We start from the raw sequence: 25,795 nt of genomic DNA on the forward strand, positions 1-25,795 counted from the left end.
TGACTGGGAGAAAGCCTGATCTTTCCAAGATGAGAAAGTTTGGTTCGACATGTTACGCTTACAAGCATGACAGGAAAAAGTTAGACTCGAAATGTGAAAAAGGAATTTTTGTTGGGTATGATAGGTACAGCCCTGCTTATCTTGTCTATTTTCCAGCAACTGGGAAAATCCTTAAACACAGGCTAGTGAAATTTTTGACAAAAGATGTTGCAGTGCAACAGACCCAGATTGGCCTGCTGAAGGTCATTTTCTTAGTAGGAAATATGTGCCGTCTGTCCAAAATGCTCAAGATGATAGTAAGCTTGCAGTTGAAGCTGATGAAGCAGTGGGGGATACTCAAGATGGCACTCAGGAAGGGCGTGACCACAGTTTACGTTACCCCAAGAGAAATAGGAAGCCACCCCAATATTTGGCTGACTATGTGCACGATACAGATGATGTGCATGATGCAGATCAAACACTAGTGAATATTGATTACTGTTACAGAGTCAGTAACATTCCTCAGAGTTACAGAGAGGCAGTGAGTTTGTGATTAATGAGTTTGCAGATTTGTGGATTAATGCTATGAAGGATGAGATGAATTCTCTCATCGAGAACAACACATACACACTGACCCCTTTACCAGAAGGTAAACGTGCAGTGGGGGGAAGATGGGTTTATTCCATTAAAAATGAAGCTGAAGGATCAGAAACATACAAAGCAACCAAATAATTGGAGTAGACTACAAGGAAACATTTTCCCCAACCGCAGACATCACATCAGTACGCATCCTGATGCAAATGTCAACACAATATGATCTCAACCTACACCAAATGGATGTTAAAACGGCCTATTTACATGCTCCTATAGACTATATGGAACAGCCAGAGGGTTTTGAGATGAAATCACACACAGCAGAAACACTTGTAAGTTAAATAAGTCATTATATGGACTTAAGCAATCTGGTAGGAATTGGAATAAAAGGCTACACAATCATCTAATTAAAATTGGATTTGTGCAGAACCCTGTTGATCACTGTGTTTACAGTAAACAAACTCAGGTTGAGAGAGTAATGTTAATACATTGGGTCGACGATCTTATAATTGCTGCCAGTGACATGCATCTAAGTTACTTAACAGCATTACAGTAAAACCTGAATACCAAAATAAAATGGAAAGTCACTCTTTTGTTATGAAGGAAAGCCAGTTCTTAAAGTGCTTGTATTGTGACAATGGTTTGATGGACGTTTCTACGCAAAGTGAGTGTGTTTTGACCCTTTGGGGATTTCATATTGCATGGAATAGCGTGCTTGACTCTAGCTGTCCGTTATTCGGAACAGAATAAGTTAATAAAGTGTTTTGCTCCCGACAATTTGTGAATATAGCGTGTATTTATTTCTTTATTAAGCAAGTGCATCACTACCACACTCGGTTACATAACTAAGTATGTAACACGTAACACGTAAACTCGTAAAAGCTTTATGTTAAGTTTTCATACTGGGATTAAAAGTTATTGTTTTGTAAACCGGCGTGATCCTTGACTCACACACCATATAAATAGTAAAATTCTACGGTAATGAACGCAGCTCTGCTCCCACCGCCTCGTGAAACGCTCGCATTGCAGACATTACACCGCTGTTGGACTTAAAACAAAACGCTAAACGCTGACGTAAAACAAAACATCGGGACTATGATCGGCTAATGCCGATACCGATCAGTTGAAAAATGCCTTGATCGGCCCCGATTCCGATCTTTGAGATCGGATCGGGACATCCCTAAATGAAACCATTGTTAAAAACATTTTGTGTTCATTTGGTCTTTATTATTAAAATTTGTTTTATTGTCTGATACATACATGTGCGACAAATGCAAAAATAGAAAAAATTGGATAAGGAGGTAAATACTTTTTTACTGCACTGCATTACTGCAGAAAGATAAACGTAATGAAGAATATAAACTCCACACAAAATATACCCAAACAGTAATAATACAGTAGTTCCATTCATTACAGGTAACAGGAACACAATGTTTATTCAAAATATCAATTATAATGTGTTAGTGTTATTATTATTAGTCATGAAAAGAACTGTTACACTTACAGTCCCTTTTATCAAATACTTACAGTCATGTGAAAAAGTTAGGACACCCCATGAAAACCTTTGTCTTTTTGAACATATTTAAACATATGGACATTTGAGCTTCATTTGAACAGTACTGAGAGATGGAGCTTATATAACTAAACAACAAAAATGTTAAAATTACTTTTAAACACAAGTTATAAAATGTAATGAACAAAAATGGAAATTTATAGTGTACATTATCATCATCTTCTATATTTCACATCATTAATAAGAATCATCACTTTGTCAATTGCTTAGGACAACAAACTGTCACAATATTGTAAGTTGCTTTGGATAAAAGTGTCTGCTAAATGCCAGGAATTCCATCCCAGGACCTCTACTAATGTCTATTTTGGTCTGTTCTAATCATATTACATAATACAGGCAGGACAGTGAACAGCATGCTAATGCATCAAGCTAATGCAGGGTTTTCTAAAGCAGTCCTCAAGGACCCTCACCCTGTTTTCCAGCTCCTAACTGTACCAGGTGCTGAATGTTCAGTCTATTACATTAATACAGATGGTACCAGAAACCTGATGGACTCTCCAATTTCAATACTTCAGTACAGATGTATAGGAGGAGAGATGAAGGTCCATCAGCACTTCAGAGTGGGTTTGAGAGGGTTGATCTTGTACAGGAAGTGATGTCATGCACACATTTATACAGAAAGCATGTTTACAGATTTGAGCAGTAAGAAGCTGAACAAAGTGTCACCATGTAGAATCCCAGTATGAAGAGTAGATGGTGTTTATCTCCACTGCTCTTCATCTTCTTGTTCTCATAATTCAATGTGTATTAGAATTGGATGCTGTAGAAGAGATCAGACATGATCAGATGTTTTAGTCACCTATCAGACTCAACACAATCAGAACCAGTATAAACACCAGCACACACACACACACACCAGTTGGAACAATGATAGAACATTTTACATGATTCGTTGTTCACTGAAGAACCCTGATACAGATGAAGTTCTGCTAATGTGTGCTGTGTGTCTAAGTGTCGGATCAGTGTTAGGGTAGGTATTTATGTGTATGAAGCAACAGTAACTCACTGCAGTTCCTTCAGGTTACATTGTGGATCCTCCTGTAGATCTTTGAGCAGTTTTACTCCTGATTCTCCTGGATCATTGTCGCTCAGTTGCAGTTCTCTCAGACGTGATGATGGATTTGATTTCAGAGCTGAAGCCAGAGCAGTAAAACCTTCATCTGTAATACTGCATCTCCACAACCTGCAGAAGAAAATCATTTAATAAAAATCATACATCATCTTCTCCCACCTCCTCCTCCATCTCCATTCAGATCCACACTCAGACAACATCACTGAGAAATCGTCGCCATGTAAAACTATTATATTTTTATTACTCTATTATTTTATTACTCTATTATATTAATGATAAAGTGTTTTATCTTGTGTGGAGAAAATGTGTAAAATATCAAACTCCTACACACATCAATAACTGTTTCTGTATGAATTATCTTCTGTATCTACAGTGTGAAAGTTAAAATCTTACCACAGTATCTCCAGTTTACAGTGTGGATTCTCCAGTACAGCAGAGAGCAGGTTCACTCCTGAATCCTTCAGTTTATTGTTACTCAGGTACAGATGTTTCAGACTGGAGGAGTTTAAACTGAGAACTGAGGACAGAACTTCACAACTTTCCTCTGTTAGATTACAACCATTCAATCTGGAGAGAAATAATCAGATCAATCAGATAAATGAAAGACGTCACCCTGCCCCAGTAGGTGGAATCCAAGTAGCAGATCTGATAATATTACCCAGACTGCATTGCAGATGAAAGTAAAAGCAGTTGAATTGATGATGCTGAATCGGTAATCATTCCAGCATAAGTGTAAAATGTGATTTCAGACTTAAAGTGGATTCCACATATTTCAGATTTTCAGAGTTTAAATCAGGAGTATTTAGTAGATTGTTGTTAGCTGGTAGATCATTTAACAACAATCACACTACGACATCTACACATTCAAAACCAAAAACCCTCCCAAACACCAACCAATATAACCTGAGCTTTCAGTTCTAGTTTAATTAATGATGATTAACTAATTAATCATGGGAGGAGAGAGGAGGAATCAGATTATCTGCTGTTTTTGTAGTGTTTTTGTTTGTTTACAGTCTTAGCTTAGCTTGTTAACAGAGAACAGAACAAATGAGGTAAATCACCACCACACTCTTAATGTATGGTACGGTGGTGCAGCTAGTACCACATCATTTGTAGTTATTGTGACGTGAACACTGAGTTTTGTTGTAAACACGTTTTCCATTATGGCTGAATGATACATTAAGGGTGGATATCAAATAATAACATGTTAATTTTAACTGTAACACTTTTAAACATCTACAATTAATACAAATAATAAAATAAATAAATAAGCTTGACAGCCTCCATATTTCTTATCTTCCCACACAAACCACATGAACACGAAGTTTGACCACAGTGAAACCTACTGCCTGACGTGCATTTAAAAGCAGCATCTGTCCAGGGTGCGTTTCCAATTTGACGCTTTTTTTCCCCACTTTGCCCCTGACCAGGATGAACTGGTTATGCCTCGCAGAGCGCTCGGCGACCAAAGTGAGATTTCTAGCATGTGAGATATCTGGATCTGAGTTGCCTGACTGGCAATGAGTGCTATGCTGAACAGCCAATGAGAACGCAAGATACGGTGAGAGGGGAAACGCAGGGGAGAATTTGTAAAAAGGTGGGACAGGGCATAATATAGTTTATATCACAATACATCAGCACACACACAAGTTTTACAGTATTTCTGACCTTATCGTTCTCTACAAAACACCAACGCTGCATTGCAAAAATATTTATTAACCTCCAACTCACTATAGAACAATCCAAGCTGTTCATGTAGCCAAATCCTCTCAGATTCATTTATTTTTCCTCTTTGGTTTTATGCTGCACATCAGCGCACAAACTTTGATCACTCGTTACTTGTTGATGTGCATTTTTGGACATGGTATCATTAAACCCCTCGTTACTTCTCGCGTTTGTTTTCGTGACAGAGCATAGTTTGCGAGACCAGAGAAGCTTGCCTGCGATTCCAGTTGGTGATAGATCGTGTAGTGTGAAACCCCCTGTCGCCGATCAGTTGTGTAGTGTGAAATATACACCGACTTGAAAGACTCCCAATTACAAGAGATCCAGTTGTGTAGTCTGTACAGCGACCTGATGACTTGGAAAGTTGTGTAATGTGAACCTGCCATTAATGTAAATGAGTCAGGATGTATAAAACTTTGTGTTGATGAAGATCCTGATTTAGTTTCACAAATTAATTTCAGAACATTAAACTGCCAGCTATTTAGAGTTAAGTCAGAGCTAAAATGCTAAGTCAGAGCTAAGTTACTAACTGAACCACGAGAACTGATGATTTCTGGTTAAAATCTCTCATACCCCTTTTCCACCAAAAAAAACATGGTTCTTGAACCGGTTCTGTTCAGGTTTCTCTGAACCTTGGTGTTCTGTAGAGAACCGACGCGCGTTTCCACCAGTTTTTGAGAACCAAGCCTGCGTCATCAACAGTGGGCGATACTTAACGAAAGTTAAGAGTAGTAATATCATGACGGAGTGTGTAGATTATGTGCGAGCGTTTGTGCTGCTGTTACAGATGTTTGTTTTTATGTAAAAAGCATCGATCTAACAATCGGTGATAAGAAGACGTGACGTGTTTGTCTCAGTTGTTGTTTTCTTTAGTTCATTGATGTGAGAAGCGTTTTGTGCTTCGGTTTCACCGCGACTCTCGGCGCAAATAGCCGGCGCACTCAGCTTGAGCAGTGAAAGATCACTAAAGTTCCAAAACACGAACAAACATCTGTGTGAAATAAACATCAAATCTACTCTAAAATACAACATGTATCTGTGTTTAACTTGATTTACACGTGTGGTGTTGATGCAGCTCGGGGAGTTCAAAAAGCTTCACGCTTTATTTTTCACGTTAAGTGGTGTTTGTTCTGTCCGGGTCACTTTTATCACGTCATATCACACAGTTCACCTTTTTAAAAGCGCTTTGAAAATATCAGCGGCAAACTGGCTCAAAATGTAATCAGGTGAACTTTAAAAGATAAAAATGCAGCATTAAGCTCCATACGAGACACCAGCTGACGCCATTGCTATCGCTATGCTGTACAACATGACACGTCACAGGTGACATCACGGTTCGGGCTGAAAAACCAAGTATTCTGTGGTGCCAGATTGGCCCGCTAGTTTGCTGTCTGGAACCTCTTTTTTCCAGTGGAAACACGCGGAACCGGTTCAAAGTCAAGTTCGGGAACTGGAACGGGCTCCGTGCCGTGTCGGTGGAAAAGGGGTATCAGTCTCAGGATCCTGAACCAGCAGTAGATGTTTTCTGGTTTTCATGCTGCTGTGGAATTGATCAGAGATTAATATAAACTGATTGTTACTGGCTTGTTGCTAAAATGTCGCTGTTACCTCTGTGAATGTTGCTAACTAAAGTGCTAATCAACAAAAATCATTTTATACCTGTATAAAAGAACACTGAGAAGTTAAAAATAGCAGTTATGACTGTTTTTTGATGCTGAATCACATTTTTCTTCATCCATGATAAATTCCTACATTAGGTTCAGCACCAGAAACTCAAATGCAGCTAGTTTAGGATCTAATCTCAGTTTTAATTAGCTACAGTAAAAAAAAAAAACAATCATGCTAAGATGTGATGATGTATGAAGACTCCAAAGAGTCCCAAACAAACCATCTACCAAGGTTCCGCTTTTATTAAAATGATGCTTCAGAGTGAAACAGATCTTCTGTATCTACAGTGTGAAAGTGATGATCTTACTCCAGTATCTCCAGTTTACAGTGTGGATTCTCCAGTCCAGCAGAGAGCAGGTTCACTCCTGAATCCTTCAGTTTATTGTTACTCAGGTTCAGATGTTTCAGACTGGAGGAGTTTAAACTGAGAACTGAGGACAGAACTTCACAACTTTCCTCTGTTAGATCACACTTCCACAACCTGGAGAGAAATAATAGATCTGTATTGCAAACACAAAACTGCAGTTTCAGCTCTGTATAATGTATAAAATGTCCACTCTATACTGTAGAGTTTAATATGGAAGAAACACTTTGAATTGTTTTATTTATAAATTTGTCAAATATTCGTTTATTTTATAATTTTTTAACTTTCCACTGTTCACTGTATTTCAAGCAACCAAATATATATGTAATATTGTATAATTATTTTATGACATTCTGTTTCCACTAATTGTGATTGTGCATGAATTATAACAAAATATTTTTATTCCTGCTAGGATGTGATGACGTATGACGATTCTGAAGAGTCCTAAACAGCATCCACTAAATGAATTTTCTGGGTTAAATGATGGTTTTAATTAGAACCGATCTTCTGTATCTACAGTGTGAAAGTAAAGATCTTACACCAGTATCTCCAGTTTACAGTGTGGATTCTCCAGCCCAGCAGAGAGCAGCTTCACTCCTGAATCCTTCAGCTTATTGTTACCCAGGTCCAGATGTTTCAGACTGGAGGAGTTTAAACTGAGAACTGAGGACAGAACTTCACAACTTTCCTCTGTTAGATTACAATCAAACAACCTGGAGAGAAATAATCAGATCAGACTGCACTGCAGATCAAAGTGAAAGCAGATAAATTAATAAATCAACCAATCGCAGGACTGCTCTACTGTACTGATATACAAAGGGGCGGAGCTTTACATTTCTACACAGTTCAAAATAGTGGAAGCGCTAACTATAGCCCTGTAGCGACTGAGCATTAATACAATGTTACTCACAGATTATAAATGACAACTTGATTTTCGTCTCCATCCTAAAACATAGATGAGAGTGATAGTGTGTGTGTGTGTGTGTGTGTGTGTGTGTGTGTGTGTGTTTGGGTCACCAGTGTGTTTCTACTTCTTTGGAAGTGTTTTCGAGTAGCACTGGATCCAACATGGTCCTGACCAGTATGAATTGGTTCAATCATTTTATCTAAATTAATTGTACATTCCATAATTACTATTTGACTCTGTAAAGGTTTCACTCTCCACTGCTGTATTTCTGCACAGCACGACTGAGAACTAATAATTATCAGGAAGCTCTACGTAGAAACTGCTGTCTCTAACAAATACAAATACTTCTGCTCCTGCTTTCAGGTGAAATTCCACTTTCTGTATAAAACTAGTGCACGAGTCTAAACATGTAATTTACACGTCATGTTTATGTAAACTGAGCTCTGTTGATTCCATGTCTGACTCATGAAACTGTCAAAACTATCTAATTATTATTACAGTGTTTTCATCAAAGTAAAATTCATTCTCCTGAAAACATGATTACACCCCAGTCAGATCAATTCACTCCATGCTAACATCCTCAGATCTCAGTTAAAGTGGGCTAGCGTACCACTGAATCACCTGAGCGTCTCGGTCATGCTAACATAAGTGTTTTTATTTAAAAAGATTGTTTGTTATAAATGCATTTCTCTCTTTATTACTGAACCATTTAGTCCTGATGTTTTTGGAGCTCTGTGGTTGATGATTTCACATTAGATTTTATACTCAGTATAATTAGAGTGCAGTTAGTAGGTGGTGCAGAAACAGTTAAGATTATTAATTACATTATTAAATTAATGTTAATTTCAGACACATTTTGAGATCAGACTGCACCACTGTAGTTTTGCACCTTCTCAGTTTTGTACATTTAAGTATTAGTGTTTGTGATGAAATCATGAATCAAATGTTTATTAATAAATGACTCACTTAGCTTTTCTTGATTCTTTCACCACTGGCAGCATCTTCAGAAGACCTTCATGTGATGGATAATATTTCCTCAAATCAAACTCATCCTGCTCCTGATCTGAGTTCAGCAACACAAACACCAGAGCCGACCACTGAGCAGGAGAAAGACTGAGTCTATCGTGATAAGCATAAATGCTTGTGTTCAGGTATTTTTGGACCTCCTGTACTAGAGAATCATCGTTCAGTTCATTCAGACAGTGGATCAGATTGATGTATTTTTCTGGAGAGGGATTCTCACTGATCTTCTTTTTGATGTACCTGACTGTTTCCTCTTTGTTGTAAGAGCCACTTCCTGTTTGTGGCAGTAGGCCTTGTAAGAGTGTCTGATTGGACTCCAGTGAGAGACCCAAGAGGAAGCGAAGGAAAAGATCCAGGTGTCCATTCTTAATCTGTAAGGCCTTGTCCACTGCACTCTTCAGAAAGTCAGACATGTTTGTATTGTTTCTAAAGATGTTAAAGAATCCAGTGTTTTGCATCACCAGCACATTTCTGTTTTTGTTGATGAAGGTGAGAAATACATATAAAGCAGCCAGAAACTCCTGAACGCTCAGGTGCACAAAGCTGAAGATCTGACCCAGGTGCAGCCCCAACTCCTTTCTAAAAATTTGGGTGTAGACTCCTGAGTACACTGATGTGTTTTTGACATCAATGCCACACTCTGTCAGGTCTTCCTCATAGAAGATCAAGTTTCCTTTCTCCAGCTGTTGGAAGGCCAGTTTTCCCAGTGCCAGTATCGTCTCACTGGTCTGGTCTGGATCAGGCTCAGATTTCCCATGGTACTTTTGTTCACTGTGTTTTATCTGAAAGATCAGAAAGTAAATGAACATTTGAGTCAGAGTTTTGGGGATCTCTTTCCCCTCGGCTCCATCCAGAATTCTCTCTAGAACAGAGGCTGAGATCCGGCAGAAAACTGGAATGTGACACATGATGTAGAGGCTTCTTGATGACTTTATGTGTTTAATGATTTTACTAGCCAGGTTCTCATCACTGATCCTCTTCCTGAAGTACTCCTCTTTCTGAGGGTCACTGAACCCTCGTACCTCTGTTACCTGGTCTACACACTCAGGAAGGATCTGATTGGCTGCAGCTGGTCGAGAGGTAATCCAGAGGTGAGCAGAAGGAAGCAGGTTCCCCTTGATGAGGTTTGTCAGCAGCACATCCACAGAGGCTGATTCTGTTACATCACACAAAATATTATTCTTCTGAAAATCTAGAGGAAGTCGACACTCATCCAGACCATCAAAGATGAACAAAACTTTATAAGCATCACAGTCTAATGATGACAAATCTTTGATTTCTGGGAAAAACTGATGCAGAAGTTCCATCAGACTGAGATTTTCCTGCTTCATCAAGTTCAGCTCTCTAAAAGGAAGTGGAAATATAAAGCTGACGTCCTGATTTGCTTTTCCTTCAGCCCAGTCCAGAATGAACTTCTGCACTGAGACTGTTTTTCCAATTCCAGCGATTCCTTTAGTCAGCACAGTTCTGATGGACGTGTCTTTGAAGAGGTTGTTGCATTTGATGGGAATCTCCTGTGCTGCTGGTCTCCTGGATGCCGTTTCGATCTGTCTGACCTCATGTTCATTATTGACGTCTCCACTCCAACCCTCTGTGATGTAGAGCTCTATGTAGATTTGATTCAGGAGAACTGATGATCCATCCTTTGAGATTCCCTCATTAATTCTTTTATATTTCTCTATCATCTTGGTTTTGAGGTTCTTCTGATAAACAGAGACCAGTTCTAATAAACAGAAGTGAATGAAGATAATTATTTAAATATGTGAAACGATATTGAAATAATTGTATCTTAAGTTAGATCATCTCTTTTAGTTTGCTGCTCATAATGTTTTTATTAGTATTATAAATATGAACTAAATATGGACCAATTAACTGCAGTACGACACATTCTAGTATTATACACTTATATTACCGTTTAATGGTTTGTAAATGATCATTTCTGTTTTAAAAGAAATTACTGTAGTTTTTAATTAAAATACTTTATATTGTTGTTCTTTTCAAATGAAAGTGATGGAATAAAACCAGCAGCTCTTACTAGTCTGTAGTGTGTTGGCTAAATCTGTCTGGTTCATCTTCTTCAGTACATGTAGTGTGATCTTCAGTGCCTCCTCTCTGAAACTACATTGATCCTCCTTATCCTTCACCTCAGAGCATTATGGGTAATCTGGACTTAGTATATTCTTATATTCATTCAGCTTATATTGTTTTTCATCAGAGTGATGATTTTCTGCTCCAGCTCCTGACAGAAATTGAATATAAAAATGTTAAACTTACATTGGTACAGTCAGCTCCAAAATGATTGGCACCATGGATATAAATTGGTGAAAAGATCCAGATTCTCTACACTGTAAGCCCGGATAAGTTCAATCTACTTAAAAAATTTGAGGAAACCGGTTGCCTTAAAAAAGTTAAGTAATGTATAATGAAAACTTGAGTTAGCATAACTTAAAACATTAAGTTATTACACCTAAAAGGCAAGTTGATTAAACTTTATTTTTTTGGTTATATCAACTGCTTTTCCCAATAATTCTACTTATTATCTTGAGCTCAATGGACAAAAATATTGATTTCTTCTCAGTTTTCATGTTAATTACATTAAATATCAATTAGAAATGTTTATAGAAAAACAGACAGAATAATAAAATTATTTTTCTTTACTTCACTTCAGAAGTATTTATTTAAAATACAACATGTCAAGAAAACATCTTAAAAACTGTACAAACTGTATATAAAGTTCTGATGAAACACAAACAGCTCCTTACAGTAACCATGAACCTGTACTCAGTTTCACACAGCAAGCTGATTTCTTAACATTTGGCTGCAGCTCTCTAAAACAAAACAAAGAAACAAGAAACAGAAATATTAATATCAACATTAATAGCATTCATTTAAGGATTAAAATAAAGCAGGCCAGCACACTCTTTGCTTCGTATGAAGGCTAGCATGCTAGCATGTAGCCTAAACATGGCAAATAAAGCAGCGCTGTTTGATTATTTATTTAGTGTCAACATTAAGATCATTTATTTTAAACAAAATTGTAAATTAAAGTACAACACTTACCAAAATTGGACGGAAGATGAAAAAGTCCCATCAGACTGGTGTACATGCTACTCAAAAATAGCATCATGAGGAAGAAAATATTTGTCCATTTAGTTTAACAAAGGTTCCACTTCACAAAAAACAAGTTTACTTTTGCAAAAAGCCTTAAATGAAAAGTAAAAAGTAATTCGCAACAACAGGGTACAAAAGTTACCCGGCTACCCGAACACAAGAAAATCATTTTTGCCTGATTCACCAACAGCAAGCTGAGAAAAGGCGACTTACACGTAAATGTGGGCGTTTTTCTGTTTAATTACCTTAACTTCACTTTTTTAAGTTAATCTGATAGAAAGGTATTTTTTTTTGTTTAGTAAACTTAAATCTTTTAGCACATTTAAATGTGTACTCAAATGAGTACATTGTACTCTGCATTTTTTAGTAGAGCAAAAAAACTTAAATAATTTATGTAAGTTGTACTAAAAATGTTTGATTAGATATAAAGTCCGGGTTAACAGTGTAGGCTGTGAGTTACTCTTTTGTGGATTCTCTTCTTCTGCTTACCTTACAGCTTTTAATTTGTTTCAGGTCAGATAACTGTATATTTATACCACAATCAAACAAAAGAACTACAAATATTAAGTAAAAAAAAAAAAAAAATGAAATTAGAATGTCTGTGGATTTGTAAGAGTGCTAACCTAAAGTAAAATACTTCAACAAATCGACCTGCAACACTCTCTTTCACCAGTAAAGAGGTGCGCAGGACAACTAGTAGTAGTTGTTTTAGAACTACATTGTAATGTTCCCACAGTGTGTACAGTTCATGAGCTTTTCATCCAAATTCATCTGAAATAAAGTTAGACTGATTCTGAGCTCAGTCTGACGAGCGAAATCCGTGCTCTGACCAAAGATTATAAACACTCTAAACACAATGTTGTTGTGGTAAAGCAGTGCAAATTACCACAGTGACTTATGTTTACAGTGGCACAAACATAGTCCAATAAAATTTGTGTGATTAAAATTTTTATTTTATTTTATTTAAACCACATGTCTAAATTGTGCCCAATTGTGTTGTCATGTGTCATGTGTCAAGGTTCCAGTTGTGAATGGGGAGCAGGGCTGTTAAATTTGGTGTTTTGGGTACAATTCTCTCATACTGGCCACTGGATATTCAACATGGCACCTAATGGCAAAGAGGAGTAGAATTGTTGCTCTCCACAAGAAGATTGCTAACACCCTGAAACATTTACATTTTAAGCATTTAGCAGACGCTTTTATCCAAAGCGACTTACACAATGAGCAGAACACGATGAGCAATTGAGGGTTAAGGGCCTTGCTCAGGGACCCAACAGTGGCAACTTGGTGGTGGCGGGGCTTGAACCGGCAACCTTCTGTTTACTAGTCCAGTACCTTAACCACTGAGCTATCACTGGAAACTGAGCTACGGTGAGGCACAGTGGCCAAGGTCATACAGTGGTTTTCCAGGACAGGTTCCACTTGGAAAAGGCCTTGCAGGTTCGACCAAAGAAGTTGAGTCCACGTTTTCAGCATCATATCCAGAGGTTGGCTTAAAAAATAGGCACATCTTGCAGAGGTTGATGAAGTGGGAGGTCAGCCTGTCAGTGCTCAGACCATATGCCGCACAATGCATCAACTTGGCCTGCATGGCCGTCATCCCAGAAGGAAGCTGATGCACAAGAAAGCCCGCAAACAGTTTGCTGAAGACAAGCAGTCCAAGAACATGGATTACTGGAATGCCCTTGTTTGGCTCAGATGGTGTCAGATGGTGTACTGCATGAGTGCTGCCGACACTGGGGAGCTGCGGTTCATTGAGGGGAAACATGAATTCCAACATGTACTGTACATGTAATATATATACAGTGCCATAAGAAAGTATTCACATCCCTTCACTTTTTCCACATTTTGTTATGTTACAAACATATTCGAAATCCGATTTGAGTATAGTTTTCTTTTAAAAAATCTACACGAAATAGCCCATAATGACAAAGTGAAAACATGTTTTCAGACATTTTTGTAAATCTTTTAAAAATGTAAACATTTAAACATAATAGGTACATAAGTATTTACACCCTTTGCTATGACACTCAAAATTGAGCTCAGGTGCATCCAGTTCACACTGATCATCCATGAGATGCTTCTACAACTTGATTGGAGACCACCTGTGGTAAATTCAGTTAATTGAAGATAATTTGGAATGGCACACACTTGTCTCACAGTTCAGCATATCAGAGCAGAAACCAAGCAATGAAGTCAAAGGAATTGTCTTTAGACCTCCGAGACCGGATTGTGTCAAGGCACAAATCTGGGGAAGGATTCAAAAAAATTTCGGCAGCAGGTCTCCATTATTCAGAAATGGAAGAAGTTTGGAACCACCAGAACCCTCCCTAGATCTGGCCGCCCGACCAAACTGAGTAATCAGGGAAGAAGGGCCTTGGTCAGAGAGGTGACCAAGAACCCAATGGTCACTAAGGCAGGCATTTTTGTAGATGTGCCTTATCACACACCAGTTCAACACAGACTCAGATACACATCTTGAATATGGAATCCAACTTATTTCTGCTGCTTGTGATTTCTTTAATTTCTCTTGGTTTCTGTAAACCAAAGCATTGAGTATAATGTACATACAACATTTTCACATCTGCACAGCAAACGGCAATAAATGTCCTGCAGCGGTTTAACATTATTACATTGTTGTCCAAGGGTCAGCATTTCTGTGAAAGTGTCATCTTTCAGAAACAAGTTACAGTTAATGAATTTAATCAGGTGGGACTGGGAGCAAAGTAACTAACAGAATATAAAAAACAATGCTGACCTAGAAAAGTTTAAAATGTGATTATCAAACTTATATTGCATATAATATTGAAATTATGTGGAAATTGTAATGACAAGAGCTTTATTAAAACAGTAAAACCTGATCAAGTAACCCCTATATTTGGGATAAGGAATATGAGTTTTTCAGAGTCACATTTCCTAAAATGATTCTCACCTTGAACGGCCTCTGTCACTGAACTTTGGTGTTTCTTCCATTGACCGATCACTCTTCATGGACACACAGCTGGGTTCAGGTGAGTCTGATCCCTCACCTTAAATCAGATTGAAATACAACAAAATATGAACTTCTGTTCTGCAGGCTTTCTGTTATACTCAGTGGTGTATAGTAACGAAATAATAATACTTTGTTACAGTAGTTTTTTGGAGTATTTGTACTTTACTGGAGTATAAACATTTTCGGCAACTTTTACTTTAACTCCGATACATTTCCTAAAGAAAATTTATACTTTTACTCTGATACATTTGCCGTATGCAGATTCGTTACTCGTTACGCGTTACTCGTAAAATAAAATTGCAAGATTTTTTTTAGCTTAATTATGTGTGACAAACTGCAAACAAGTGCACTTGCAAATTAGATCAGTCTTTAAGCACATTAATGTGCAAGTGCGAACAAGTTCAGTCCAGATCCAACAAGTTAAGGCATGTCAGATACAAGCATCACTATTCCACTTGTCGATAAGATGGAAGCAGAAATTGCAGACAAAGTGTCTCTGGCACTGTTTCAGAGAAGGCATGTACATTACCTTAAAAAATATGAGAGAGAGCTGACCTCAACAAAAAGAAAAAGGGTTTTTGAGACTCCCTCCACTACCAGACCAAATTACTGAACACCTGGACTGTTTCTCAGAGGTCAATTGACAAAGCTGTCATAAAGTATGTGGTTCAAGGCCTCCAGCCATTTTGCATTGTTGAACAAGAACCATTTAAAGATTTTGTGAAGGAACTGATGCCTAATGTAAAACGTATGTCACGAGTGACCCTGCGCTCCATGATTAATGATGCCTCAAAGGAAATGAAGAAAGCAGTGACTCAGGCCATGAGACAAGATGACTATATCGCCACCACCACCGACTGCTGGTCTGCCAATAGGCCGGAGCTTCATTGGGATTACTGCCTATTGGATTGACCCTGACATCAAAAGATGCTCGGCAGCCCTAGCCTGTACACAACTGAGAGGTTCACACACGTTTGATGTGTTGGCAGGTGCCCTGAATGACATCCATTCAGAGTCTGAAATTCGAGGCAAGATTATAAGAACTACAACAGACAACGGCTCGAACTTCATAAAAGCTTTTGGTGAAGATGAGAACAACAACGTAGTCAAAAGTGATGGTGATGCATCTCAACCAGGAGAGGATGAAGAGGATGAAGATGGGTATGAAGAATTGGAATTTGTTGATGTGTCAGCAGTTCTGAATGAAGATGATGGTTTTGAATTTCATCTCCCAAAGCACCAGCGCTGTGCTTGTCACCTACTCAACCTAATAGCTACAACTGATGCCATGAAAGCAACATCCACTGAGGCATACAAGAAAGTGTACTATTCAACTTTTGGCAAGTGCAATGCACTTTGAAACAAATGTGGAATATCAACACTTGCAGCTGAAACAATTGAAGATGTTTGCTCCCTCCAGCTGCTGCGCCATAATGCTACAAGATGGAATTCTTTGTTCCTGGCAGTGGAAAGGCTTCTGAGAATAATCAAAGATAAGGGAGAGGGGGCTATTGTAGTCATCTGCACAGAATTAAAGGTTCCAACATAAGTAAGAATTACGTGTGTTCTATTATTTAATTGTAATGAAACAATGTTTTACTATGTATCCCAACTTCCACTTAACATTGGTTAATTTTAGTTACTTATCCATCACTTTTTAAATGCAATGATTTGGTTATATAGTAGGGATGGGAAATCCCAGGGATAGCCTGATACAATACTTGGTGCCTATTTAATTTGATATTGCAGGTGTATAAATACTGCATTTGATATTACAAGTTTTTATTTTTTGTTACAGTTATGAACCTTTGATCCATCCTCAAATCCCCTTTATCACTTACATGATCAAAGCCAGAATTCTCCATACAATTGATTTAAAACATAAAATATTGAATGCACCATTACTTTTGTACATTTATGTCCCCCTATATGTTAAATCCAGTAAATAACTGTGTTACTAGTTTGTTCTCTGAGGGAGATGTTTGTGTTATCTCAGGGTTCATTTTGCATGAATTAATTAAAACTTATTTTTAAAATTGTAAAGCCATTGTGGCAATACATAAATCATTACGTAAAAGAATTAAGATGTAAAATGTTTTCTGTATAGTGTTATTAAAGGTGTCGTCGTTGTTTTCAACACAGGTTTAATCCAGCTGAGCTTGCATTTCTCACAGAGTATGCGACTACCATGAGCCCAGTTGCCCAGGCAACCAATATCTTGCAAGCAGAAGCAAAAGATAATTTGGAATTACTTAAATCCTTCCCAGCTGTGTGCAAGCTGTCTGTAAAGCTAAACACACCTCTACCTGCCTCAGCAGCATGTGAAAGGCTATTTAGCACTGCAGGACTTGTCTTCAGCCCAAGAAGAGCAAGACTGAATTCCAGCCATTTTGAAAACCAACTTCTTTTAAAGATGAACAGCATTTTTTTAAGTTTCATTTAATTACTAAATTGTGAATGTAGGAAGGAAGAAAATGGCATTTTTATTACTGAGGGAAAGGAAAATTATTTAGAGGGAAAGAAAAAACTACCTTCAGATAAAAGGAAGAAAGTGTATTTTCTTTTAATTCTTATGTTACTTGTTTACAACATAAAACATTTTGTTCTGAGGGAAGGAAAACTGATTTTATTTACTGAGGGAGAGGGATTAAATGTTTAGAGGGAATGAAGGCAAGAGAATTTGTTTTTGTACCTTGTTCAGATGTAAGGAGGAAAATGTATTTTAATGCTTATGTTGTGAACTTGTTGTAAACACTCAATTTTAAGGTGGTTTACAGGCTCCAAAGATAAATATATTTTCTTTCAAAATTCTGACCTTGCATTTGTATTAACAGAATTTACTTGTACTTCTACTTTCAATACTTAAGTACATTTAATATCAAATTACTTTCAATACTTAAGTAGATTTAATATCAAATTACTTTCAATAGTTAAGTACATAAAACAGCAGATACTTTAAGACTTTTACTCAAGTATGGTTTTCAGGTGGTTATACTATTTTACTTTTACCTCTCTAATAATAATCTGATGACATCACTGTGAAGATCAGATACAAACTACAAGGTACAAAGTACAAGGTGAGTCTTATAAACCAAACTTAACCTTTAAAATGTATTTTGTATTTACTGTACTGTTGTTTATCTGCACTATGTATATTGTATTGTCTTGCACTTTTGTTCTATGCTACACCCTGGTCCTGGAGAACCGTTGTTTGCAACGTACAATATACTGTATACAATATACAATGTGTACAATATACAATGTACTTGTATATAGCTGAATGACAAAGCCTCTCTTGAACTCTTAAACTCCACAGAGCCACTGACACGTGCAACATCAATCTTATTATTTATAACACAAAATATCTGGAGAACTATAAACTTGAAATGCCCATTTGCTTCATTTTATTCTTATTATACGTGTTTTTTTATTAACATAATACAGGTATAAAATTTCTATTTTATTTTTTATTATAAATATGAAATGTATTTAAAATGAAGCCAAACTTCATGTGGGTTTACACTATATGGTAAAAAGTACATGAACAGCTGTGTATTAACTAATCATCCCAAAGCCCTGGGCATTAATGTGGAGTTGCAGCCCTTTCGCCCCTCCTTTGCATGTTACTCATTGTGTAAACTCATCTGACATGTGTGAACTCATCTGACTACAGCACAAATATTTACTGTATTTCTGCTCATCTGAGTTGAGCTTAGGTCAGAAAAACTTAGAGATATTTTGGCACATAACTGATGTGACTATATTTATCAAAGTATGCAGAACTGTCTAAGGGGTCCACATGGTTTCCATTATTTTACATTAGCCTAAAATATATGCAGTTCCATGGGACCATGGAATGCATTTACAGATTTACAGATTTTCCATACATCCTTGAAAAATACCTTGAAACTGACGCCTTTAAAACTCGACGCCACTCCCAATTGACGGTAAATTTCAAGGTATCAATGTATTCTTATTGTTATTATTAGGCTGGTAAGCTGCCTGTTGAAAAGCTCATTAACTCACCTCCAGACTTTTCTCAGTCTCTCACAAAGATTCATTTTAGAGCTCATGTTTATTCCTGCAGATTGAAGCTTTGAAGCTGCTCACGTGTGTAGAGAAACACTGAAGCACTACAGAATTCTTCTTTATGAAGTTTAGAATTATAACATTCACAAATTACATCTCCTTTTCTCCTGAACAACTTTATGTTCCTCTTTTCAGTAAACAGCACTGCTACTTCCTCTTTCACTCAATCCGGTTTATGTACTGGTTTATTCAGCAGAGGAGAAGGGGAGGGGCTACAGTACAGGTACACACCTGTACACACCTATACACAAATATGAAAAGTATTTTCTTGTTTTCCAGACTGCAGTCTAATGAGAGGATGGTTCAGACTGCATTACACTATACGGGAAAAAGTATGTGGGCACATCTCATATTGATTGAGTTCAGGTGTTCCAGGAACACTTATTACTAACGTGTATAAAAGTATTTATAGAAATACATTATATGCTTCCAAATATCTGGCAATTCTATGGGGAAGGCCATACACAAACAGACAGGGACACACAAAGAGTTAATCCATGCACATTGCAAAGGTTTAAAATTGTTCTTAAGAAGGTTAAAATGCATTTCATACAGACAGACAACACTTAGTTGGCCTATTAAAGTTTTTACATCAAATGCTACAATCTAGTGACTTTTCCTTTTTAAAGTGACAATGTTTAGTATGTAATTACACCAGCATTATAGATCTGATGTCAGCAGGTCAGGTGACACAACTTTTACAAAAATAAATAAATACGTGGTTGCCAATATTATGTTATAATAATGTTATTCCTACCTTGGAGTCTCTCTGCCACTCTGTGCTGAAGTGTTGGCCTGTGATACTTCTAACCTTAAACACTGTTTTGCTTATGTCCATCTTTTTTTTTCAAATTTTTTGCAAGTATTGTTTTGCTTAATCTTCCCCTCAGTAAAATACATTTCTTTCATTATGATTACGGATTACTATTGAGCATATCATTTTCTATTTGCCTTATTAAGATTCTGTGAAAATGTGGATAAAACAGCCACATTTGTGACTTGAACAAATTTTCACCTTCTAATAATCACCACCTGATACTGACTCAGTTAGTGCACTACTCTACTGAAATGAAGAAAAGCTTGGTTTAAAGAAACTCCAGTAGCCCACACAAACCTCAGCCCCACTGACCAGTTTTGGAATGAACTGGAACAATTGAGGTATTCTTGACTAAAATCCCAGCCCAGCCATACAAATGCTTTTTTGACCTAGTGGGTAAACATTTCTTCAAGCTGTAAATTTATTTGTAAAATGAATTTTACAAACACACATGGATAAACATATGCATAGTAATGCAGGTAATGCATTTTTAAATGCATTTTCTCCCCTTTTTCTCTCCCTTTAGCATGTCCAATTTTGCCCAATTGCATCATGCTTCCTCTCTGCCTATGCCGATCCCTGCTCTGACCGAGGAGATCGAAGCTAACCCACGCCCCTCCGGCATGTGGGCAGCAAGCCGTATGCATCTTGTCACCCACACATTGACAAGTGTTGTGCCACCTAGCGTTGTGTGCGGAGAGACACACCCTAAGAGCACTCTTTCCTTATCTCTGTATAGGCGCCTCTTATCAGCCAGCATAGGTCGTAATTGCACCAGTCTGACAGAGAGAGACCCAATCCGGCTTAGTCCCGCCCATCTGAAGAACAGGCCAATCGTTGTTCATGTGGCCACTCAGCCTCAGCCAGCAAGACAGAGCTGAGATTTGATACAATGTATTAGATCCCAGCTCTGGTTGCAGCGTGTGTTTTTTACCGCTGTGCCACCTAAGTGGCCTACAGTGTATCACAAAAGTGAGTACACCACTCACATTTCTGCAGATATTTAAGTATATCTTTTCATGGGACAACACTGACAAAATTACACTTTGACACAATGAAAAGTAGTCTGTGTGCAGCTTATATAACAGTGTAAATTTATTCTTCCCTCAAAATAACTCAATATACAGCCATTAATGTCTTAACCAACGGCAACAAAAGTGAGTACCCCCCTAGTGAAAGTTCCTGAAGTGTCAATATTTTGTGTGGCCACCATTATTTCCCAGAACTGCCTTAACTCTCCTGGGCATGGAGTTTACCAGAGCTTCACAGGTTGCCACTGGAATGCTTTTCCACTCCTCCATGTTGACATCACGGAGCTGGCGGATATTCCAGACTTTGCGCTCCTCCACCTTCCGCTTGAGGATGCCCCAAAGATGTTCTATTGGGTTTAGGTCTGGAGACATGCTTGGCCAGTCCATCACCTTTACCCTCAGCCTCTTCAATAAAGCAGTGGTCGTCTTAGAGGTGTGTTTGGGGTCATTATCATGCTGGAACACTGCCCTGCGACCCAGTTTCCGGAGGGAGGGGATCATGCTCTGCTTCAGTATTTCACAGTACATATTGGAGTTCATGTGTCCCTCAATGAAATGTAACTCCCCAACACCTGCTGCACTCATGCAGCCCCAGACCATGGCATTCCCACCACCATGCTTGATTGTAGGCATGACACACTTATCTTTGTACTCCTCACCTGATTGCCGCCACACATGCTTGAGACCATCTGAACCAAACAAATTAATATTGGTCTCATCAGACCACAGGACATGGTTCCAGTAATCCATGTCCTTTGTTGACATGTCTTCAGCAAACTGTTTGCGGGCTTTCTTGTGTAGAGACTTCAGAAGAGGCTTCCTTCTGGGGTGACAGCCATGCAGACCAATTTGATGTAGTGTGCAGCGTACTCCTGCACCTATCTTTCAAAGACAGCAGTTGGATGTGACGCTGAGCACGTGCACTCAGCTTCTTTGGACGACCAACGCGAGGTCTGTTCTGAGTGGACCCTGCTCTTTTAAAATGCTGGTTGATCTTGGCCACTGTGCTGCAGCTCAGTTTCAGGGTGTTGGCAATCTTCTTGTAGCCTTGGCCATCTTCATGTAGCGCAACAATTCGTCTTTTAAGATCCTCAGAGAGTTCTTTGCCATGAGGTGCCATGTTGGAACTTTCAGTGACCAGTATGAGAGAGTGTGAGAGCTGTACTACTAAATTGAACACACCTGCTCCCTATGCACACCTGAGACCTAGTAACACTAACGAGTCACATGACATTTTGGAGGGAAAATGACAAGCAGTGCTCAATTTGGACATTTAGGGGTGTAGTCTCTTAGGGGTGTACTCACTTTTGTTGCCGGTGGTTTAGACATTAATGGCTGTATATTGAGTTATTTTGAGGGAAGAATAAATTTACACTGTTATATAAGCTGCACACAGACTACTTTTCATTGTGTCAAAGTGTCATTTTGTCAGTGTTGTCCCATGAAAAGATATACTTAAATATCTGCAGAAATGTGAGGGGTGTACTTGTTATAATCCGCTCTTACCTGGTTACTTTTGTTTTCCCTGATTCATTATTTTTCATGTTTATTTTCCCCGCCGGTTTACGTTGTTAGTTCTGTTATCCTCCGCTTTATTTTGTTTTCTTTTAGGTTTATTTCGGACTTTCGGACCTTTTTCTTCTAGTTAGATTTGCGTGTGTGTTTTTGCTTGCCCGGCTTCCTTCTCCCCCCAGCGGCTTGGAGCGGTACTGTTCCCGGAGATTGCAGTGGAAGCCAACAAATGGATCGCTGGAGGGCGGACCTCACTCACCTGTGCCTCATTCTCCACTTAATTAGCTACTGCTCTTAAACGCCGGCTTCTCCACCACGCGTCGACAGATTGTCTGCTTGTCACCGCGGTACAGTGATACCAGACTCCTGAGCTACACTTAAATTTTGTGTAGAATGCTATTGTTGCAGTTCTAGCTATTTAAACCGTGTTTTCTTTTTCCTGTTGTTTCCAGTCCAGCGATCCATACACCATCTGGCTTCCCTGCTCTTCTGTTGGTTCCTGGACCTGGCTCCTCGCTCCTGTGACTTCGGTTTACCTCTCACGGCCACTGCCCGTTCTTCCCCAGCCCTGGACAGCTTGGGACACAAAACCCCCTTGGACCTGGACGAATCTAACTGCTTCCCTTCTCCTCCAGAACCGCTCCAACTGCTTTTTTCAGTGTCCTCTGGTGTTTGGGCTAATTACTATTTCCCCCTTGTTTTGTATTCCAATAAATACTCTTCGCCAACTTGTGGTCTAGACCTCTTTGTGTATCCATACTTGGGTTCCCCTAAGTTACGGGTTCTCTAAAACCCTATTATAACAGTACTCACTTTTGTGATACACTGTATAAAAGGCTAATAAATTGACTTTGATTAATTAGTCAACCCATCCTAGGAATGTGGACTAATGAGATATGCTTAAGAGTGAGCAATAGAGGTCTTTGTCAATAGCGTGTCTATTTACCATTTTTTAGTTGTTTGAAAGTGATGTTAAATGTTTATATTAACTTCTTGTCAAGAAAAGTCTAATTAAAGTTTGTAAATAATTCTGTTAATTACAATTAAATAGTTAGTTCAAATTTAGCATTCATACTTATTTATTCAAACTGATTCAGTGAGTTTGCGGTTCTGTTATTTTAAACTGGTTGCTGCTTTGTGACACATTTGTTCAGTTTGCAGCTGTAACTGTATACATTTGTATGTTCAGTGCATTTTAATTAAAAAAAAACTTTGCACACTAAACGGTGTTTGATTTTTTCTACATGTAAACCAAGGCTAGGTTTTGTCCACTTCTGACCTGCAGTAACATATACAAGTTTGAACAACCCAGGTTACATTTCATAAACTTTAGGTTTTACATGATCTACATGAAATAAAACAGTACATTTTAATGCACAATTACTGTTTATACAGACTTTTCTGTGGTGTAGTGTTACAATAATGTTTGATGGATGGTTTGTATTCAATTCATTGAAAAGCGTGCTCCCCTCACGTGATCATCATCTCTGGTTCGCCTGCGCTGCATATGAAAAGAAATAAATCATTAAAGTATGATGCTCCTGATGATTTGTAGATGAACCATTTATTTATTTATTTATCAAGCCAGTAAATAATTAAGACGTTCGGTTACAGTAGTAATAATCATATTAAATAGTATTTTTCAGTCTTATAAATGGAGGTAAACAATGCAAATCAAGCAAATTTTTCAGCAGAAGTTGAGTGAAGTCAGCAGATAAATCTAGTAGTGTGGTAAGTTAGTAACATCTAATCTGCATTACAGTTAAAACTCAGGAGCTCACATTTAAACAGCAGCTTTGTGACGTCACAGTAAGGTGTTCTGTAAAACGCGGAGTAAGAGGGGTGAAGGATCAGTTGTGTTGAGACCCCCCGCAGCATTTACTGTGTTTTCTTTCTCTCTCTTAAAACTATATTTATTATATTAAATATGAATGCGTTTATGTGGAATCTCTTCGCTGGACTGAGGGAGGTGAACTTGCGCCCCTGCTGTTTGTGGCCGGAGCCGCTACTGTCACCGCAGGAGTTTATTATTTCTATAACAGCTTCACCGATCAGCAGCGGAGGAAAATGATGGAGGATGAAGCGATTGTGTTCAGCACTTTGGAATCCTCAAAAGTTTAACTGGTCATCATCATCGCCTGCTACCCCTCCTGGGGCATAGGCCGCTGATAAGAGATCTTCAGGCATCTCGGTTTTGGGCTTTCCACTCAAGCTGGTTTCAGGTGTACCCCATTATTTTGGTGTCACCAACAATACAGCCACTGTTGTCCTCCATGTTTCTGCTCCATATAACAGGACCGACTTGACGTTAGAGTTAAAGAGCCTGATCTTCGTTTGCAGAGTCAGCTCCCTGGAGTTCCATACATTCTTCATCTGTATTAATGCTGCCCTTGCTTTGCCTATTCTGGCTTTAACATCAGCGTTAGTACCGCTTATCTTGTCAATGGCATTACCCAGGTAGGTGAAGGTGTCCACCTCTTCTAAGACTTCTCATTCAAGCTCAGTGGGATCACTGATAATGGTGTTGACCTTCAGGATCTTGGTCTTCCTCTTGTTGATGTTCAGGCCTACTTGCGCTGAGGTGGCTGTCACTCTATCAGTTTTCTCCTGCATCTGTTTGTGGGCATGGGACAGGCGGGCCAGGTCGTCTGCAAAGTTGAGATCATCAAGTTGCATGAAGGGTGTCCATTGTATTCCTGTTCCTGTGCGTCCTGTTCATTATTCAGTTGATGGCCAGCAAGAAAGGGAATGGTGAGAGTAGGCATCCCTGGCGAACTCCCGTCCTCACTTCAAAGGCATCAGTGAGTTGCCCTCCATGGACTACTCTGCAAGTAATCCCATCATACAAGTTCTTGATGATGTTGACTATCTTGGCTGGCACACCGTAGTGACGGAGAAGGTTCCAAAGGGTGTTTCTGTCCAGACTGTCAAATGCCTTCTCATAATCAACGAAGTTGATATAAAGAGAAGAGTTCCACTCCAAGGACTGTTTGACAATGATGAGCAGGGTAGCAATCTGATCTATGCAGGAACGGCCTTTCCGGAAGCCTGCAAGCTGGTCCCTGAGCTGAGTGTCTACGTGGTCCTTCATTTGGTTCAGGATGATTCTGTTAAACACTTTCCCTGTTATGGACAGGAGTGTGATCCCTCTGTAATTGGCACAGTTGCTGAGGTCACCCTTCTTTGGTAGTTTGATGAGGTATCCTTGCTTCCACTCTGATGGTACTTGCTCCTCCTCCCAGATCTTCTCAAACAATGGGAACAACATCTCCACAGCTGTGTCCACATCCACTTTCAATGCCTCTGTTGGTGCGCTGTCTGGGCCCGCTGCCTTGTTG

At 38.7% G+C, this 25,795-nt stretch overlaps 2 protein-coding genes and 1 pseudogene across 3 annotated transcripts in view; 1 reads left to right on the forward strand and 2 right to left on the reverse strand.

Annotated features, from left to right (window-relative positions):
• LOC134328803 (uncharacterized) overlaps positions 1-25,795 on the forward strand; it is a 450,585-nt gene that overhangs the window by 405,191 nt on the left and 19,599 nt on the right. The window lies entirely within an intron of this gene.
• The window catches only part of LOC134328715 (zinc finger protein 271-like), a 525,414-nt pseudogene that overhangs the window by 297,531 nt on the left and 202,088 nt on the right, over positions 1-25,795 (reverse strand).
• LOC134328723 (NACHT, LRR and PYD domains-containing protein 3-like) lies at positions 1,883-12,013 on the reverse strand. Of its 2 annotated transcripts, XM_063009905.1 has the most exons (9): positions 11,966-12,013; positions 11,668-11,733; positions 10,941-11,144; positions 8,849-10,628; positions 7,515-7,688; positions 6,919-7,092; positions 3,612-3,785; positions 3,153-3,329; positions 1,883-2,906 (listed from the first exon to the last, which is right to left on the reverse strand). In XM_063009905.1, exons 3-9 carry the CDS (start codon positions 10,975-10,977, stop codon positions 2,894-2,896), a joined length of 2,529 nt encoding a protein of 842 aa, XP_062865975.1. In that variant the 5' UTR covers positions 10,978-11,144; positions 11,668-11,733; positions 11,966-12,013; the 3' UTR covers positions 1,883-2,893. The 2 variants fall into 2 exon arrangements, with proteins under 2 accessions (XP_062865975.1, XP_062865976.1); XM_063009906.1 differs by lacking the exons at positions 11,668-11,733; positions 11,966-12,013 and having other exon boundaries at positions 10,941-11,199.

This window comes from Trichomycterus rosablanca, chromosome 15, assembly GCF_030014385.1.
Source record: "Trichomycterus rosablanca isolate fTriRos1 chromosome 15, fTriRos1.hap1, whole genome shotgun sequence".
Lineage (NCBI taxonomy): Eukaryota > Metazoa > Chordata > Actinopteri > Siluriformes > Trichomycteridae > Trichomycterus > Trichomycterus rosablanca.

Coding starts and splice junctions, on each gene's coding strand:
- LOC134328723 (XM_063009905.1), bottom strand. CDS start 10,977: ATGAACCAGACAGATTTAGCCAACACACTACAGACTA. Junction 7,689..8,848: donor AAAGAATCAAGAAAAGCTAA/GTGAGTCATTTA, acceptor ATTTCTCTCCAG/GTTGTTTGATTGTAATCTAA. Junction 3,786..6,918: donor TGTAAACTGGAGATACTGGA/GTAAGATCATCA, acceptor ATTTCTCTCCAG/ATTGAATGGTTGTAATCTAA.